The sequence below is a fragment of the Ptiloglossa arizonensis genome, chromosome 8, assembly GCF_051014685.1.
Source record: "Ptiloglossa arizonensis isolate GNS036 chromosome 8, iyPtiAriz1_principal, whole genome shotgun sequence".
NCBI classification, from domain to species: Eukaryota; Metazoa; Arthropoda; class Insecta; order Hymenoptera; family Colletidae; genus Ptiloglossa; species Ptiloglossa arizonensis.
Genome location: NC_135055.1, coordinates 2,888,575 through 2,905,592, shown reverse-complemented (window position 1 = coordinate 2,905,592; position 17,018 = coordinate 2,888,575). Strand labels below are relative to the sequence as shown.

The following is a 17,018-nucleotide window of genomic DNA, read 5'->3' as shown; positions in this document are numbered from 1 at the left end:
AAGAAAGAGTTAACTCTACTATTTGCACATAATCGTGAATGATTCTTGTAAATTTGATTATTGGTACAGATTCTGCCTGGATCGAACAATGATTTTCAATTCCTTGTAGATTCTACAATATTATTACTACAATTTTATGTAACACAAAATTTCGTAATATTTTCGGTCCCAGAATTCTATATAATGTTAAATCTAACTAAAATATCGATATACATAAGTGGATCATGCATTAAGTCAATATTTACCCATCAACGATTCTTTGAAAGAGCTAACAACACACAGGCCAACGTGTGTCAAAATAACAATTGACTGTCGGTTAGAAATTGTGTAATTGACTGAAGTTGTTCTCGAATTACGTAAGATATAAAAGTAAGCGATATGGCTTGGTTGGTGAATTTTATGTATCTTAACAGTAGTATCATGTTGAGAACAATTTCTCTATTGACTACCGTCGTAGCACCGTTTCAAATATGGCTGAAATGTCAGTCAGTGTGCAGTTCGTATTGTGTAGTTGGTTATTGCGGTAGACAGTGTAACGATTTATCTTGTGTTGTTACGTATCTGCCTAAATGTTTCGCGTTTTGCCTACACAAGACTTCAAGAAGAAAGTTTAAGCAGTTCAGTGAAACTGCTGTCAGCACATGCAGCGAAGTAGAAAGAGAAGAAATGGCACCAACGCGTGTTATTCTTATGTCCTGTGGCAGTTATAACCCTCCAACCAATATGCACCTAAGAATGTTTGGTACATATATATCATTCCTTATAATCAATATCGAATCTTTACGTAAACAGAAAACTCTTTCATATATGCACATAATGTAGAATATGTGTTTTGCAATAATCATCGTCGTAGATTGCTTAAATAAATCGTAATTCTGTTAAGATAACACTGTGTAAACAATATAGATTGATGTCATTGCTTAACATAGGAATTACGCGAAACCTAAAATGTTCTTGTTTAAGGCATGTTTGTAGGTCCTTGCTTCATAGAAAACAATTTTCTTTATATCTAAAAATATTGGATTATGATTTCATGTATGAGGTTCAATACGTATTTGTTATGAAATATACGCAAAATATATTAACTCTGTATGGAAAATTTGCAGAAATTGCTCGAGATCATCTTCACAGAATGGGGACACATATTGTAGTTGGTGGTGTTATTTCTCCTGTACATGATGCATACGCTAAGAAAGAACTTGCAAGCGCATCTCACAGATGTGCTATGTTAAAATTAGCCTTACATAACAGTGATTGGATTCAATTGAGCAGTTGGGAGACTAGACAAAATGGTTGGACAAAAACTAGAATTAGTTTACAGTATCATCAAAATTTATTAAATTCTGTTTTATATGACTCGAATAATGTTAATCACATACCAATCGAAGATTTGGAATGGATACCAGAAAATGTAAAAAACAGCTCTGATCGCACACCTATCCAAGTTAAATTATTGTGCGGTGCTGACTTGTTGGAAAGTTTTGGAACCTATGATCTTTGGGCAGAGGAAGATGTGAGTTTGTAACATTTTATCAGCTTAACGTGTTCTATGCCGGACTGATTTGTAGTTACTTTTTAGTCGGGCCGTGTGGGCATATATGCCCCACACTATTATGATTAATTAGTTTACTTTTGACTAAATATTGTACAACTTATAGTATTTACAATTGTAAAAAAAATATAATTAGTAAGAAAAGAATGTAAAATTTAAAATGCATTAGGCAAGAAAGTAATACATTTCATTTTTAACATTACATATATGTTTACGATCAGGAAAGTATATTATGATGAATTTTGTTCGTGGCTTGAATGGAAAGTTCGGCATGTAACGTGTTAATAAACTTTTAAACTAGTATATCATTAATCACTTGAATGAAATGCTTGTAATTTTTGTATACAGATTGATGCAATCGTTGGTGAACATGGTCTTGTAGTTATTACCAGAGAAGGTTCTAATCCTAATAAATTTATATACGACTCAGATATTCTTTCCAGGCATATGGTAAATAATTATTTTTAATATATTAGAGTATAATTTCTACATATTTCTACAGTATTTTTCAATTCTATGTACAGCACAATATATACATAGTAACTGAATGGATTCCAAACGAAGTTAGCTCAACTAGGATAAGGAGGGCACTAAAGCGAGGTGAAAGTGTGAGGTATCTCCTGCAAGATGCTGTGATCGATTATGTCTATAAACATGGGATATATGATGCAAAGACAACAGCATCGACAATGTGAGTGTAACATAATTTAACTGAATTTGTAGATGATATAAATAGTAATAATTTAATAGTATATCTTCCAGTAGCTTTAAATAAAAATTTATTTTTACATATTTTGTATGAGAAGCGTATATTTTTATAGCACTCATATTCCACGTAGTTGGTGAGTTTAGAGTATACAAAGCTAATTAATTTAAGATGCAACAAGGTGTAACACAAACATTTTATGACCAAAGTTTAACCCTTTTAGTACTCAATAGTACCGATATATTGACACAATAGTATTCGAGGCATTGTAAATATTTTAAGTCAGTATATCAATTTTCAGAAACAGAAAAAGAGTTTAGAATTAGATACTACAAATATAGTAAAGAAAGTATTTTATGAATATACAAATATGCATACTTGTGTAAATGATTGATTCAGTGTGTCTTTCAACGATTATGCATTATATAAGAGACGTTAAAATATAGCCAAAAATAAACATGAGTTTTCATAGAAAAGTGTAATAATTTTTCACTAATATGGTATAAACTATTTAGTAAAATATGCATTCCACGCGATACACATTTTTTACAAAATTATTTAAAATTACATAACTAATTCTATTGATCATTATATTTTATTATTTCAAGTGATTTTAGAATTCTATTAATGTTGTGAAATACTTATAAAAATAAACACAAAAGTGATTATATCAAAAGTTGTTAATTTTAAAGAAGAAGCTAGTTTTAATCGCATTAGAGATTTTATTGAATGTTAAAAGGGTTAACGTACAAATATTATACAATAATAGATAATAGTCTAATCTAAGAGTCTTCCATTTTATGTAAAATTGAATCTCAAGAACAAATTTTCTAATACTGTAATTATAAATAAATTGTAGCTATTGTTTTATTTTTACGTTCCTTACATTACATTTAATTTCTAAATTAGTTACACCTAATTCATTACTACGATAAGATACCGATTCACGGATGAAGGTATAAGTTTCTCGTCTCGTGTATTGTCTCATTAAATCTGAGAATCGTTAAAAAACTCTACCGAAACGATCCAATAAAGATTAAGAATGCCTTTGTGCTTGAATCGGATTTACAGTGCGCATTGCAACAATAAGAGCCATATAAAAAATAGTGTCTTGTTTTTCACGCTGCCAATCTCCTTGGACACTGAAGTAAGTTGGAACTGACCTCGCCGAACGCGAATAATTACTTGACCATTGATTCCAAGTATCAAAGCACCTTTCTCACGCCGTCGCCTAGCGACGTAACAATGGACTCCCCGAGTCCGATCGAAATTATATCCATCGACGTGCCCGACACGGTCCTCCGTAAGAATATCCAGAATGCAACGAACATAGCCGCCCGTCACGGCGGCCTCGAGGAGGCGCGCGAGAAATTTATAAACGCTCTAGTCGCCGAAAACGGCAACGCCAAACTCATGACCACTGCGAAGGCCGCGTACCCAGGTCTCGCGAAACAGATCATCGCCACCGAAACCGGCGAGTCGCAGATCCTCGACGAGGTAGGTTTCGTTGACGATGACAGAAAGATCAGGAAGGTCGTAAGGGTCCAGCCGCGGCCCAGTCAGGTAGAACAGGTGTCCTCGTGCGTCGCCGTTACCTCGAGAAACGAGGATACCGCGTTAAACGATGCGAAAGTGACGCTCGAGGCCAGAGATAACGGATCGGACGAGACTCGTGTATGCGCGATGTTCGAGGACGATGTAGGATTAAGTATAGCCAAAGATCCCGATAGTAAATCATCGGTCTCGCCGTCGAGTCTCTCGATTACGTCCGCCGTAGATAACAGCGGACGACACGAGTGCGCTCTGTCGGACTTCAGCGTAGACAAAGAGGATTATAGACTCACGCGTTACGGTTTAGACGACGCGACGGACGACAAAGTCCAAGAACGTGGCGATGATTCGCGATTAGGCAAGGAACGACCGTCTAGCTCGAACGATTCGCTCGAGAATCAACGCGAATCGAAGGAAAGTAACAACGTCGTCGGACAGGACTGTTTCTCGAACGATAGCGTGCGATGTTCCAATACGCAGGTGTTAGTACTAGTCAGCGCGATGATTCACAACTCTTTCGAGAAAGAGAGCGCAACGTTGATCTTGGAGGAGAACGGGGTTCAGGGTAAGGGCGAGATCACGATATACAAGGGCGAGTCCGATCGGAGCATCGACAAACTTAGTCTGTTGGTGCAGCCGTCTGTACCATCGTCGGTGACCAACGAGAGTTCGGTTAAGATCCAGGAGATAGTCGATGATACGCAGGAAACAGTGAAAAAAAGTACGGAGGATTCGTCAGCTCTGGATACGATGTCGAAGCGGGACGTGAACCTCGAGATCGATGGTAAGTATCTGAAGTCTGTCGTGAACTCGCGCAAGAGTCCCAGAAAGACCAAGAACGGTCAGATGCGCGTGTACAACGAGAACGAGGAGAAACGAGCCAAAGATGAGAAAACGGAGAAGAAGTGTACCGATTCGTATACACAGTCGGAGGACACGCTGTACAAAACGTCGTCGAAGTCCTCGTCGAGAACAAAGAGCCCGAAAAAGGAAGGGAAATCGTCGCGATCGAGTGGTCAGAAGGTGACGAACGGTACGAAAAGCAACGAGTCCTCCGCGCGTCGACACCACGGGCTATTGAAAGGTAGTCTGGACTCCGTGATCTCCAGCAGCGATTCCAAAACAACGTCTAGACGTAGGTCGAAAACCGAGGAGGCATTCTCGAAGAAATCGAAGAGTTACGAGTCGATAAAGATCATCCAGGAGGCGTGTTACGAGGACCCTTCGAAAGCCGACAGTACGTCCCAATTGATCACCGCGAACGAGTTGGACATGCAAACGGACGAGTACTGCTCCGTTTGTTGTTACGTGAACGAGATGTCCCTGAGAACCGAGGAGGTCTTCGGTAGCCCGAGCCAGGAGAATTTCTACACGCTGCGCTCCAACTGTAGCTCCCTGGCGGACGAGGACTCCACGGAATGCGATATATGTAGCTCTTGGAACCTTCAGGAGTCCATCGACACCCTCGACAGAAGGATCGCGTCGACGAACGAGTGCGACCAGCTGTGCGAAGTTTGCGAGATCTGCGGCGAGATATGCGCCACGTTCAATCCCGAGGAGACGATACTCACGGCACGGGACTCGCGAGATTCTGTTCACGAGCGAACGCTCGAGTCTACCACGAGAAGTCTTCCCAAGGAGGGTTCCAGGATCGTCGAGAACGCAGCAACCGATCCGTCGTTGGACGACGACAGTTTCGAGATCGAGAACTGCGGTCTCCAGAGCGGCTCGAACTCAACGGACGAGAAACGCTCCCACGAAGCTGAGAAACCCTTGTCCAAGTCTTTCAATCTGTTCGATCCGTCTGTGGTGAAGAGAAACTCGCGTGACACGTACTTCATACCGAAGGACGAAATAGCTATACTGTCCAGCGGGACCAGACGAATCAGTCGCAAAGCTTCCCTGATAAGGAAGAAAAACGAGGACTCGGGCCAAACCCAGGACAAACGGCGTTACTCCTCGGTGGATAATCTTCAATTGGCCAAGACGTCCTCCAGGAGCAACGAAAAGGTACTCAGGCCGAGGAACAGCATGCTGATCGGCTCCGCGGACAACATACGCGCCCCGAAGAGCTCAAGGCGGTGCAAGTCGTTGCAGAGATCCGCGGACAACGTCCGTTACGCGGACTCCTCGACGGACAACCTGGACTCGTTGATAGAAGGCCTGGACAGAGAGGACGAGGGCCAGGAGTCCGTCGATTGGATTGCCAGACCGAACATACGTGACAACGAAACGGTGAAGATGATCCTGACGAAGCACGGCATTAAGATCATCAGCGAGAAGGAGACCGCTCTGTAATCGAGAAACCGCTCACACGGCCGAATCGATCAACGAATACGAGGAACGCGATCAATCGGATGATAAACCGCTCACATTAGTTAGAAATGAGTTACGGATGCGACACGAATTAGCTCGAACTCTCGTTAGATCACTCGCGAATCTCTAGCAGACTTGTCGAACCCCTCCCCCTTTGCGACGACCGGTGACTGTCGCCTTTGAGAGCCAACCGAGATTTTTCACTGTACGGTTCGACTTAGCCGACGGATACGTATCTCCGTATACGTGTCACTCGAGAAACAAGTTCTCTCCGAGCGAGTGGAACGCCCAAGATGTTACGATTATAACCAGCTCATAGATTCTATTTAATTAAAATTGTTCGCGCGACGAGATTCTTCGTTCGTGGAACGACGACGACGACGCCGTGCCAAGGGACAGTGGGCAGGGACGAAAGGAAATCTCGTAGCGTATTATTAAGCCGCACGTTGATCGTCGTAAATAGGAAGTGTTCTAACGAGTATAATATGCATTAAAGAATAACACAGGCCTTCGTAAACCTCCTTTTAGAGAACCGCAGGAAACGAACGACGATAGATCGCGTTAACGAATTAACGAACTAATCTAAGAGCCGCCACTGGTGAACGTGATTGACCGATTCAAATGAATCGCGGGTATATATGTTTCGTTTACGCGTACGTTGAAAAGATATTGTTCGTGGCGTTAGGATAGACACCCGATTGGGTAACCGTGGGAAGCGTGAAGAATACGGGGGACCACGAATGATTCTTGACAACGCGCGGGCACAGAGGGCGGTGAATTATCGAGACAATCCTAAATAACGTGTCAATACTACGGAAGATCGTTTCAATTAAATATAAAATATTCTATAAAATCTATATAAGTGATACGATGGGCTGCGGTACATCGATCGAGGAAAACGTTTCGGAGATGCTCGCTCACCTGAGTTTTCCTTCTAGACACCGTATGACGAGACTTGCTCTCGTGTACAGGGTGTTGTTTGAAATTATCGTTAAACGGTAAAAGATACGAGAAAATTACAACAGGATTATCGTTTTTCGTGTACAAAATCCGAGAGTACGAGGGAAACAAAATTCTCTTCAACTTTTCAGAGTTACCTTGGGTTTTTCAAATGGAACGCTGTATGTTTATTTCAGCACCATGAAAAACCAGAGAAAGGGAAACTCGGTGCATTGTTTTGATCTTGGGTAACCGACATTTACAGAAAAAGGAAACATTTTTCTAACGTACAGGTATCGAGTTGTTTCAGCTGCTTGATTTCATTTATTTGTCGAATATGCTCGAAATTTCAATCTTCGGCCCTTAAACACTGGTGTGGTCTGTTATTCTCATCTAACACTATGTGGGTTTATTGTGTATTAATACCGAGGAGACAGCTATAGGATACGTACCCAAATCGATGGATTGGGCGTGGTGGACCAATAAATTGGCCAATAAGGTCACAAGACTTAACACCACTAGACTGTTTTAACGAGGTTACTTAACCTTTTTCATGCATGAAAAATTGTTGACGAAAGGAATGATTAAACGTAGCACACCTTTTTTCTGACGCTCAAGACATTTGGGTATTACTTTTTACGATAAGATAGCACAAATTTGAAATATATTTGCAAAAATTTATAAAGTACTGTATCAAAGTCGCACAAGGTTATAAAGTATTGTTTATCAAATGACTGCAACAGTGTTTACGAGCAAAACTTGGACAATTTGAGCATATTGTGTAAATAAATTAAATCGAGTAAACAAAAGAACTTGATTTTTGTGTATTTCAATGGTTTCTCTGTTCCTGTGATTTTCGATTACTTCGAGGTCACTTCAAGATAGTTTATTTCGTTTATATTTTTGCTGTTCTTTTAAGATAATAAAATAAACATATACATATCGTTCTATTAAGAAAAGAAAGACAAAGTGATCTTGGTACGACCTTGAAAGGTTGGAGTGAACATTTTTTCGTTTGTCCTGTCAGAGTCTACATGAAAAATGACCGAGGAAAGTCTACCACGTTTGTAGCGTAACTCTTGCCCTTTGGTGATTATTTCAAACAGTGCACATATTTGTAGACACCCTGTACATCGATTACTTTAACGTTACGACAGAGCGTGTTTCTCGTAGCGAATACACGTGTCGCGCCACGGTCTGCCATGTAACTTTTATTGAAAACGTGCCAATTGTTTTTATACCCTTTTAGAACGTGTTTTTTACTCTTTCGAACGCCATATCAGTATAGTTTTAACCGTCGGCAGTTTCTAACGTTGAAGGGATCGAGAAAGGGAGGGCAAGGGAGGAACGTTCTTTGATTATGTGACTTTTACACATCGAAGTATCTCGAGCTTGTAGACTTCGTTAAAGGCCTAACAAGGAGGGGGCACGGAAGCGAGATCGCCAATTTCGATCAACTTTTTCCTTGGTGAATCTTGGATAAACTTAAAGAAATATTATGTGCCTCGTATTGTGTTTATACAGTATGACGTCTTACACTGTACTGACAATGTGAAGATAGGTCTTACATTGAGCGACAGCAATTTTTAAAGGGACCGTGTCCAAACGTTTCAGAAGATGTTAAAATCTAGTGAGCTGAAAGCACGCGTTAATTATTTGAACTAAAAGTTAGTAATCGTATATTACTACAGTTAATGCAAAATTAACCGATCACTGAATGTCGCTTCCTTTATTGGCTCTTTCACGGTTCGAGAGACAGAGAACGTGATTTACGCGAAAAAGATGACGCATTAGCCAAACTGAATGGTGAGAATAATGACCTTGAGCATCCAATTGATTCTTTCCCATTATAGGTGATAATTTTCTAGAATCTGTGTGGATTTGATCCTTTCCCAACACACATACAACATTTTCTGTATGTTACTCGTTTCCTTGTCTTATGTAACGTGTCTTCCAATTGTTGCTCTTTATCATTGCTACAGTAATTTTTTAAAAGTTGTTATCAATCATTTACTTACATATATGTGTGTGTATATATATACATTATTTTCTAAGTGAATATAACTATGAAATATAACAAGAGACTTATACTATGATGACAATCATATTTTTCTAGTATTATTACGAACAGTTTAACAATTATTGCAAGACTCGTATATATAATATTACGAGAACAAATATTTTTTACATTTGGATGAAAATTGATGCTTGCACTCGTTGGTTTAAGTGAGTATAGCACTCTTGTTTGGAAAATCGCGACCTTGTAAAGTTTTAGCAAAATTTTGCAATTTTTAATGAAAGAAGCGAACACGAGAAAATTAACAATATTAAAGTGCATTGAGAAATAATGAGTCCGACGCTCCAGGTATTATTGTTTCACTTTTCCACGAATTCAGTATCGTTTAAAATGCATTTATTTCTCGACGGTGATCGCAGACAAAGTTTAAATGAGAAAAATTGCAGAGAACGCGAAGTATGTCGTGCATTTCATTAACTTGTAATATACGATACTATCTCCTGTTTCAAAGATTCCAGGTCATCTTCCAGTGAAATATAGTCGGATCGAAGAAATAATCGGTTTAGTTAGTCACGAAAGTTTCACGGCTAATCTAGTATTAGTAATATTAGAAATATTGTACGAGTCCCCTCTGATTACATAAAAAGTTTTATAATTAATTAGTATCTTAGAAATTTTCACAAGTTTCGATGCTACTTAAAATGTGCTTGAACCCATTACCAAACGTTATCCAACCGACTGGATGAACATTACCAAACGGTGGACGGTCTCCCGAATCGCTTTTTGATTCTTTCTTCGAGCCGATAATACATTTCTAACGTTGATTATTTTTATAAACATCGTGCATCGATACACTAGGACACGTGTCTCTTTATATTCGTTTTAGATTCACCAAAATGAAAGTTGTCCGACACTCCAGTGCTGCGACCTCTCCTTGTAAGTATGACAGTTTGATCAGTCTCTCTTCCTTTGTATCTTGTATCCTGTTGCACGGTGTCATGCGCCTCTGTCATGAATTTCGCTTGAGAAATCCCTCCAGCGATTACTGTTCTTAAAGTGAACCTCCACTGCATCTAACTGTGATGAAATCGTTCATTGTTCGAGGAACGGAAATATTTCAAAATCTCTGGAAGTAGTTTTATTTGATTATTTTTTTTTTTCGATCGATCCGATCAATTCGATAACGTCGCGTTATGCTTGGGTGCAATGGAAAGAGAGTCATGGTTTGGAATTATGGCTGAGCTTCTTAGGCGTACCTTTGTTATAGTGCCTAATTTGTATTGTTCCGCCAGCAGTGAGACTTTTGACGTTACCACTGTTAAGAAGCATTGTGTTTTTGGGAATGATTTTACGAGAACCGACTGTTTTGTTTGAGAAGGGCGTGTTCTTTTCTATCCGACACCCCCACCCTTATTTTTGTTAGTCTTCATCCTCAAATCTTATTTGCTCACCCCTAAAGAAACTCTGTCCGCTCTTCTTGTTACTGTATCGCGACGTAGATAGATGAAGGTGACGAGTAAATGCTCAAGCTGACGGTACTGAACATTTAACCCTTTGGGGGCGCAGTTCTACTCAACTCTTTAGGCGCCATTGTTAGATCGATGGGTTGATTTGAAGAAATTAATTTTTTAATAGAACTTCGGACAATGGAACTCGATTCACCAAGGTATTGTTCTTTAAATTTCCTGGAGTGTTAAATGACACAATGAAAGAAAATATGGGGTTATGTTCGCTGAAAGTTCTGGCGCCTAATGGGTTCAGAAAGATGTACTGATCAGAGTTCTATCGAAATGATTGGGAAAAGATTTCTAAATTCTATTGCTATATTTCTAGAAAGAAAGAAAAAGAAATGTATATATGTTATTTATTTTTGTTACAAAGTCAAACATTGAAATCTAGGGGTATGAGAAAGTTGCTGTTGATAAAAAATATACGGTTACTTGGAAGTATTTCGGCCTTCGACCGCAAAGGGTTAATTCATAAAGTGCTTCCTGAGTGCGAATAACCGGCCTTAGGCCACCCTTGTATCTTTTTCGAATAACTCCGCTTCTTTTTTTATTCCTGTTATCTTCGTTACTTTGTTGTCTGTACTTTAAATTATTCCGCGAGACACGTGAAATGTGTTTGGCCATCGCGACTTCTATCATGCAATCGCTTCTTCGTAATCGAGAAGAATTTTGGGTGACGTTCCTTCGTGAAGCCCTTCTTTTATATTCTCTCGAGTATTTTTGACAATTGAGAAAAGAGATGATGTTTCACAAAAATTTAATTATTCAACTAATGAGAGAACAATCTGAAAATATTCTATATTATCGGGTAAAAGATGAAACAAAAATTTAAGGGTCAAATTAATAGACAAACTACAATAGATTAATAGTAGTCTTATAATCATAAACTTAATATTGAAGAAAATAATGTTAAAAATCCTGTTAAAAGTCATTTTCGAAATCACTTTCCGAATGTATACTGCTTACACCTAGAAGTCTCTAAAAATATTTAATTATCGAAAAACCACTTGTTTCTTATTTATAAAGCTTTTGCTTCCTTTATCAATTTCAAATTATATTAATCTTGGTAGTCAACAACAAGACAACTGAGCATCAAAGTGAATTACTAATTACATTATTTCGCTTAAACGCAATTACTAATTTATTACGCGTGTAATAATTCAATAACTCCATAAATATTACATTTCAACAGTTCTTCTAGACTGTATTTTCAATATTTCAAGAACGCTTTTTATTTCTTCTCGTTAGTGTTTTCTTACAATGAAAATTACAAATAATATTAAGTTTAAAACATTAATTTTTACCTACGAATTTCATAGTGTCAAATATGCAATTTGTCGTTGCATATTTTCAAGACTTCTAGGTTGTTTCGAGTAAACTATAACTTTTTAAATAATCACATGGCGATATTCTGTGTCTGATCTACTGGATCATGCATTTGAGCAGTGAATGATGCATTAACAGTGACGATATCGAAAACACTATTTAATTTTGGATACGTTCACTGATTATCTTTAAAGGTCGTTTAAAGTCATCCAACGTGGTTGAATATATTTCGATTGCCTTCCAGGCGTATTAGAAGAGAAGATAATTACAAAAATTTTGCTTTGAAACGAAAGAATTGATACCGTATTTAAAACTACGGACGATAGAAAGGATTTTAAAAAGTGCGTTGTTACACAACCTCCTTACAACTATACTGAATCAATATTCACGGAGTTGTTTAGTGCTTCGCCCGGTATATCGTGATCCAAATTTAACGGAAACATAACCTCGCCAAGTGACACATGGCGCATGGATTATCAAAGCGTTCGAAGGAAATTGATTTCGACGTTCAGGAAGAACAGTCTTCGGCTGGCAATCTCTTTCTCAATATTTCTAACCAGTGCCCCATCGTTTATTGTTACCGCTCCAAATCGTTTGGAGGAACGTGCGAGAGATAAAGAAACCCGATGGCGTGATAGAAGTCGATGTGTGGTTCGGTTCTGATGGAGCATGTGATATGTGTTTTCCAGGGTACAGCAAAACCTGCATGCCTACTGTAAGACAGATAGTTGACTGTCTCGCTGCTGCTCGACCCATGCCAATCCGATGCGGCCCCTGCCTTACTGCTAAACGTACTAATACTGCTACTAACAATCGCGATAGTAACGGCGCCAGTCGCGTTAGCAGCACGGCTAACAGCAACAACATCAACAGCTACATCAACAACAACAAGAACGTACACGCCTACAAGAAATTCATTCAAAGCTTGAGTATCCGCGAGAAATTCCCGTTTAATTGTGCAACCAGCCGCGACTAGGATTTCCTTTTCATGCAGTGCCGGGGAGTACGTGAAACGGGATTATTAAAAATTCTTTCGAACCTGTCGAGCAAAACGTGAGTAGGAAAGCACCGTTATAGTCGGGATCGAATTCAATTGACCGCCCAGGGCCACTTACCGGACTATGAATCACGTCACTCGTGACCCTCCATATACCTTACGCCATGCTACTCTGCCTCTCCGATCGAGAGAAAAAAAAGCACGAGATGATACGTACAGACACGCTACTACACCGAGAAAAGATTTATTTATATCGGTTATACAGTATTGTTAACTTTCGCTGCAAATGTAACATTTGAATTGATTCTGCTCCGAACTTGTTATTCGATTCACTGATTTCAGAACATTAATTGAGAATAATTGTGACCGGTCAATTTTAATATTCATTACGTACTTCGTAATATTGACTGGACAGTTTTCAGATGAGCGAGTCAAAGACACGTAGAGATTGTTATATAGTAAACCGGAGAATAAGGAAAATCAAAATTGCAGATAAATTTTTTAAAATTTGATTGGTTGTGTTAGCGGGACAATTTGAATTGCATCGAAATGCATGCCCGAATTGTACGCACTGTGTATCGATATATTCAATACACATGACGCGGTGGGGGTAGCCCGCCAAGCGTTCCTGGATGTACAGTTGATTTTGATCCGACTGTAGAAATGAATATTCCCTCTTTCGTGTTGGCACCGAGTACGAATAGATTTCTATATTTATAATTGAATTTGTTTGAGACGAAACATTCGTTTCACTGCTTACGTTGAACTGATAGATGAGTGTGGTTACTGTCTTCTAGTCCGTTGATTTATTTTTCTGCAGCTAGTAATTTATTTTTAATTTATGTTTAAGCTTTTTTAGTTAGTTCTTCTTTTACAATTTTTGAATTGTTTGGTGTCGCTGATGTCTCCATTGTATTGTTATTTTAAAACAAGGAGATGTACCTGGTTGATAGAGAATCGAAATCTTTATTTTAATAAATATATACTTTTTTTGGAAGATTCTTTTCCTAAAGTATAACAGTGATAAAATAAGCCACAACATTTTTATAAAATTGATATTGAAAGGTGGGTGAAGTATGGTGAAAGATATTTGTAACAAAACGAGGGAAAATATATTCTTGATTAATGCTTAATAAATGTGTGGTAGTTATTACCTGGTCTGATCTAATTGCATCATTGAAATACTGTGTTTTTCAATTTCACTAGCTTTATATTATAAGAAAAGTTAACAAATTAATTATATCGTAGGAATTAACATATCTTTCATTGAATAATATTTACATTTCTACTGCATTTTTCTTACAGCAATGAACAACAAGCTTATACTATTTTCATTACAATTAGTGGATTAATTGGGAGATTTTATTATCTACTATCTCCTGCTTCACATATCTATTCTCCCCAGCACTGCTTTCTTTTTCGAGAGAGATTTTTTATTACTTTTATATACAGACTGAGCCTTCTAACAGTAGAAGCTAAAGTATTTTATAAACTATTAATCTAACAAGAAATTATATTTAAAAAAACTTGTGAAGTCATGCTTCGAAGTATGGTACTAAAAGAATGTATTCAAATTTATGTCTCCTAAGAAATAAAATTTGTTAGAATTCCATTAGTCTAAATGAAAATATCTCACAGATCATAATATCAGTCTAAATTTGAAAGGTACATCAAACCAAGCCTTTTTACATAACACCTCCTTTCACATCATTAATTTGTAAAATGCTTTAGACTTTAATCTTGGGTAATTCAGTCTGTATATCCACAAGCGTCAAAAGCTTTGTTATTTAGTACGTAGTTTAATACTCGAAGAATCGCTCTTTGATATCTGGCACGTGACTGGTATAATTTTTTACATAGATCTCTATTTTCAGTTTTCTAGAATTTCTGAAGAATAGGATACGCTCAAGGGTTCGCGAAAATGCGAAATTTTTAATCTAATGTAGGAGTGCTTCTATTAGTTCTGAACGCCATTTTTCTTCGACTAAAATTGCAGTTACAGACTCGTTTAAATTGAGTTTCACGTAACTATGAATTAAGTGCTTCTCGTGATCAACGTTAACCCTTTAACTTAATAAGAGGAATATAATTTATGGGCGTGTACATAGGCTGTTCGTAAAAAATCGTGCATTATGAACGACATATATATACGTTCTTCGTAAATGACTGTCCACTTTTAGAGGTCGTATATATACGCCTTTTGCAGCTAACTGTCTAGTTTAGAGACCGCGTATAAACGTCTTTCGTGACTGTCCACTTTCAGAGGACGTATATATTCATAGTCAAAGGGTTAATTTACGATCTTTAAAAATGTTGTTACATGTTCACACACAGGAATAATTGTTTTACTTGTATATCGTTGCGTGTTGTACAGTATAATTTTGCAATACCTGCGGCCATCCTAGTTGCAACGAGTGTTGCGCAGAATCTCTCGCGGCGTGTAATTTTGATAATAATTTAATAATATGGTGACGAGAACGATATTTGTTTTCGTATTCACTTTAGTGCAATTGCGAGACACGTAGTTTTATTTCAAGATGAGGTCAACGGCCACACGAATCGTTGAGTTTTAGACTCGCGAAACTGTCGTTTGAAATTGTTGACCTAACAATGTACCGATCATGATTTTAAACACCGCGATATTTCAAGCGCTTTCAGATTGTAAATTTTAGGTTATCTTAGAACATCAGCGTTTATTAGTTACGTTAAATGGCGAGTCGTTTTTAAGTAATTACAAAAATGAAAGTTGAACTCGAATTTAATTGCGGATGTTTTGTTAGATTAAACAGTATGTGATCTCACAATTAATTGTCAGCGATTGTTCACTCTGTTCTTCAATTATACACTACCGTTTTTAACTTTAGACTCACTGGTACAAATATTTACTTTTATTGTATATTCGAAAGAAAATTATCGGTGTATTATTAAAATATTATTTTGAATTATGTCAGAAAAGTGTGCAATAGTCTTGTAGAGACTCAAGAATGTATACATCAGGAAATGAAAAAAATTAACAATAATTAACAGAAAAATTAAGAACTATAAAAGAATAAGAAACGATAAAAGGAGAAAGCACTTGAAATAAATGTACTTCCACATATTTTCAATTTTCTGTTAGAAATTGTTAATCTTTGAATTCGAAATAATGAATTGTTTTCTAATATCTAAAATTTAACGAGTTTTCTCTAAATAAATTTTAAATAGAAGTATAAATTACAGACAGCGGTGTATGTTTCATGCATCGAATAATTCTGTACTCTAGCAGAATTTCAATCACAATCTCGCCAGTTGCAATTGTAATTTAGTGTTTTATAGTTGCAAAGGCGAAACGGGAGAGAAAATATATGAAAAGAAATGAAAATAATCTACGCATATTTTGTATACGTTGGGAAGAGAGAGAGGTTGTTGAAAGAGTGATAGAATGTTTTGTTTGAAATTCAGAAAGCGTAAAGAATTTGACGTACTTCGTAGTGTTCATTAACACACTTGAATGTTTTCTAACCAAATTTTTTATCATCTAGAACGAAGGATTACTTGTACACATCAGTATACGAACGTTTACTTCTTTTAAACATTAACTTATAATAGTGATCCTTTACACTCCAATGTGTCAAACTTTCTTTCTGTGTTAATTCTTTTACATTTTGACAAGAGAAAAGACTTAGAGCAATTGAAAGAAAAAGTTTTTCGAATATATGTAATAATGTACATTATATAATGATAATGACACGAATAATTTTTTGAGTGCTTTCATATTTTATATTTCGAAAAGATTCTTACAGAGTTAATTAAAAACTAACTTTATTTCAGAATTTCCTAGTTATTTTAAGTTCAGAAAATAACTCGCTGAAATTCATCGGAATTGACATTTATGTTAATATTACGTTCGTCATTTTATTATGTGAAAATCAATTGCATTATTGATTTAAACTTTTCGTTGTGTTATATTTATTCCCTCGTAATTGATACAATTTCTGATTTTCAATTTTAAAAGTAACCATACATAAAATGATTTTTTAAACCGATGAAAATCTGAATATTAACCGTCTTTTACACAATTATATTTGTAATGGATATTTTCATTCGAACGTGCAGTGTTAATTGCA

General features: G+C 37.2%; 1 protein-coding gene across 8 annotated transcripts in view; it reads left to right on the top strand.

The window, feature by feature from the left end:
• Positions 1-411: 411 nt before the first annotated feature.
• Positions 412-17,018, top strand: part of LOC143149881 (nicotinamide/nicotinic acid mononucleotide adenylyltransferase 1-like) — a 36,698-nt gene continuing 20,091 nt past the window's right edge. For 3 of the 8 annotated variants that reach the window (XR_012992896.1, XR_012992895.1, XM_076317663.1), the window contains exons 1-4: positions 412-742; positions 1,107-1,513; positions 1,901-2,002; positions 2,077-2,243. Coding sequence is in view for 6 of the 8 variants with exons in the window: in XM_076317663.1 (XP_076173778.1) it covers positions 421-742; positions 1,107-1,513; positions 1,901-2,002; positions 2,077-2,243 (998 nt within the window). In the remaining 2 variants the exon portion in view is untranslated. Of the gene's footprint in view, positions 743-1,106; positions 1,514-1,900; positions 2,003-2,076; positions 2,244-3,406; positions 6,330-9,967; positions 10,018-12,604; positions 16,697-17,018 lie in introns of those variants that run through there. The other 5 variants (XM_076317661.1, XM_076317662.1, XM_076317660.1 and 2 more) reach the window with 5 other exon arrangements.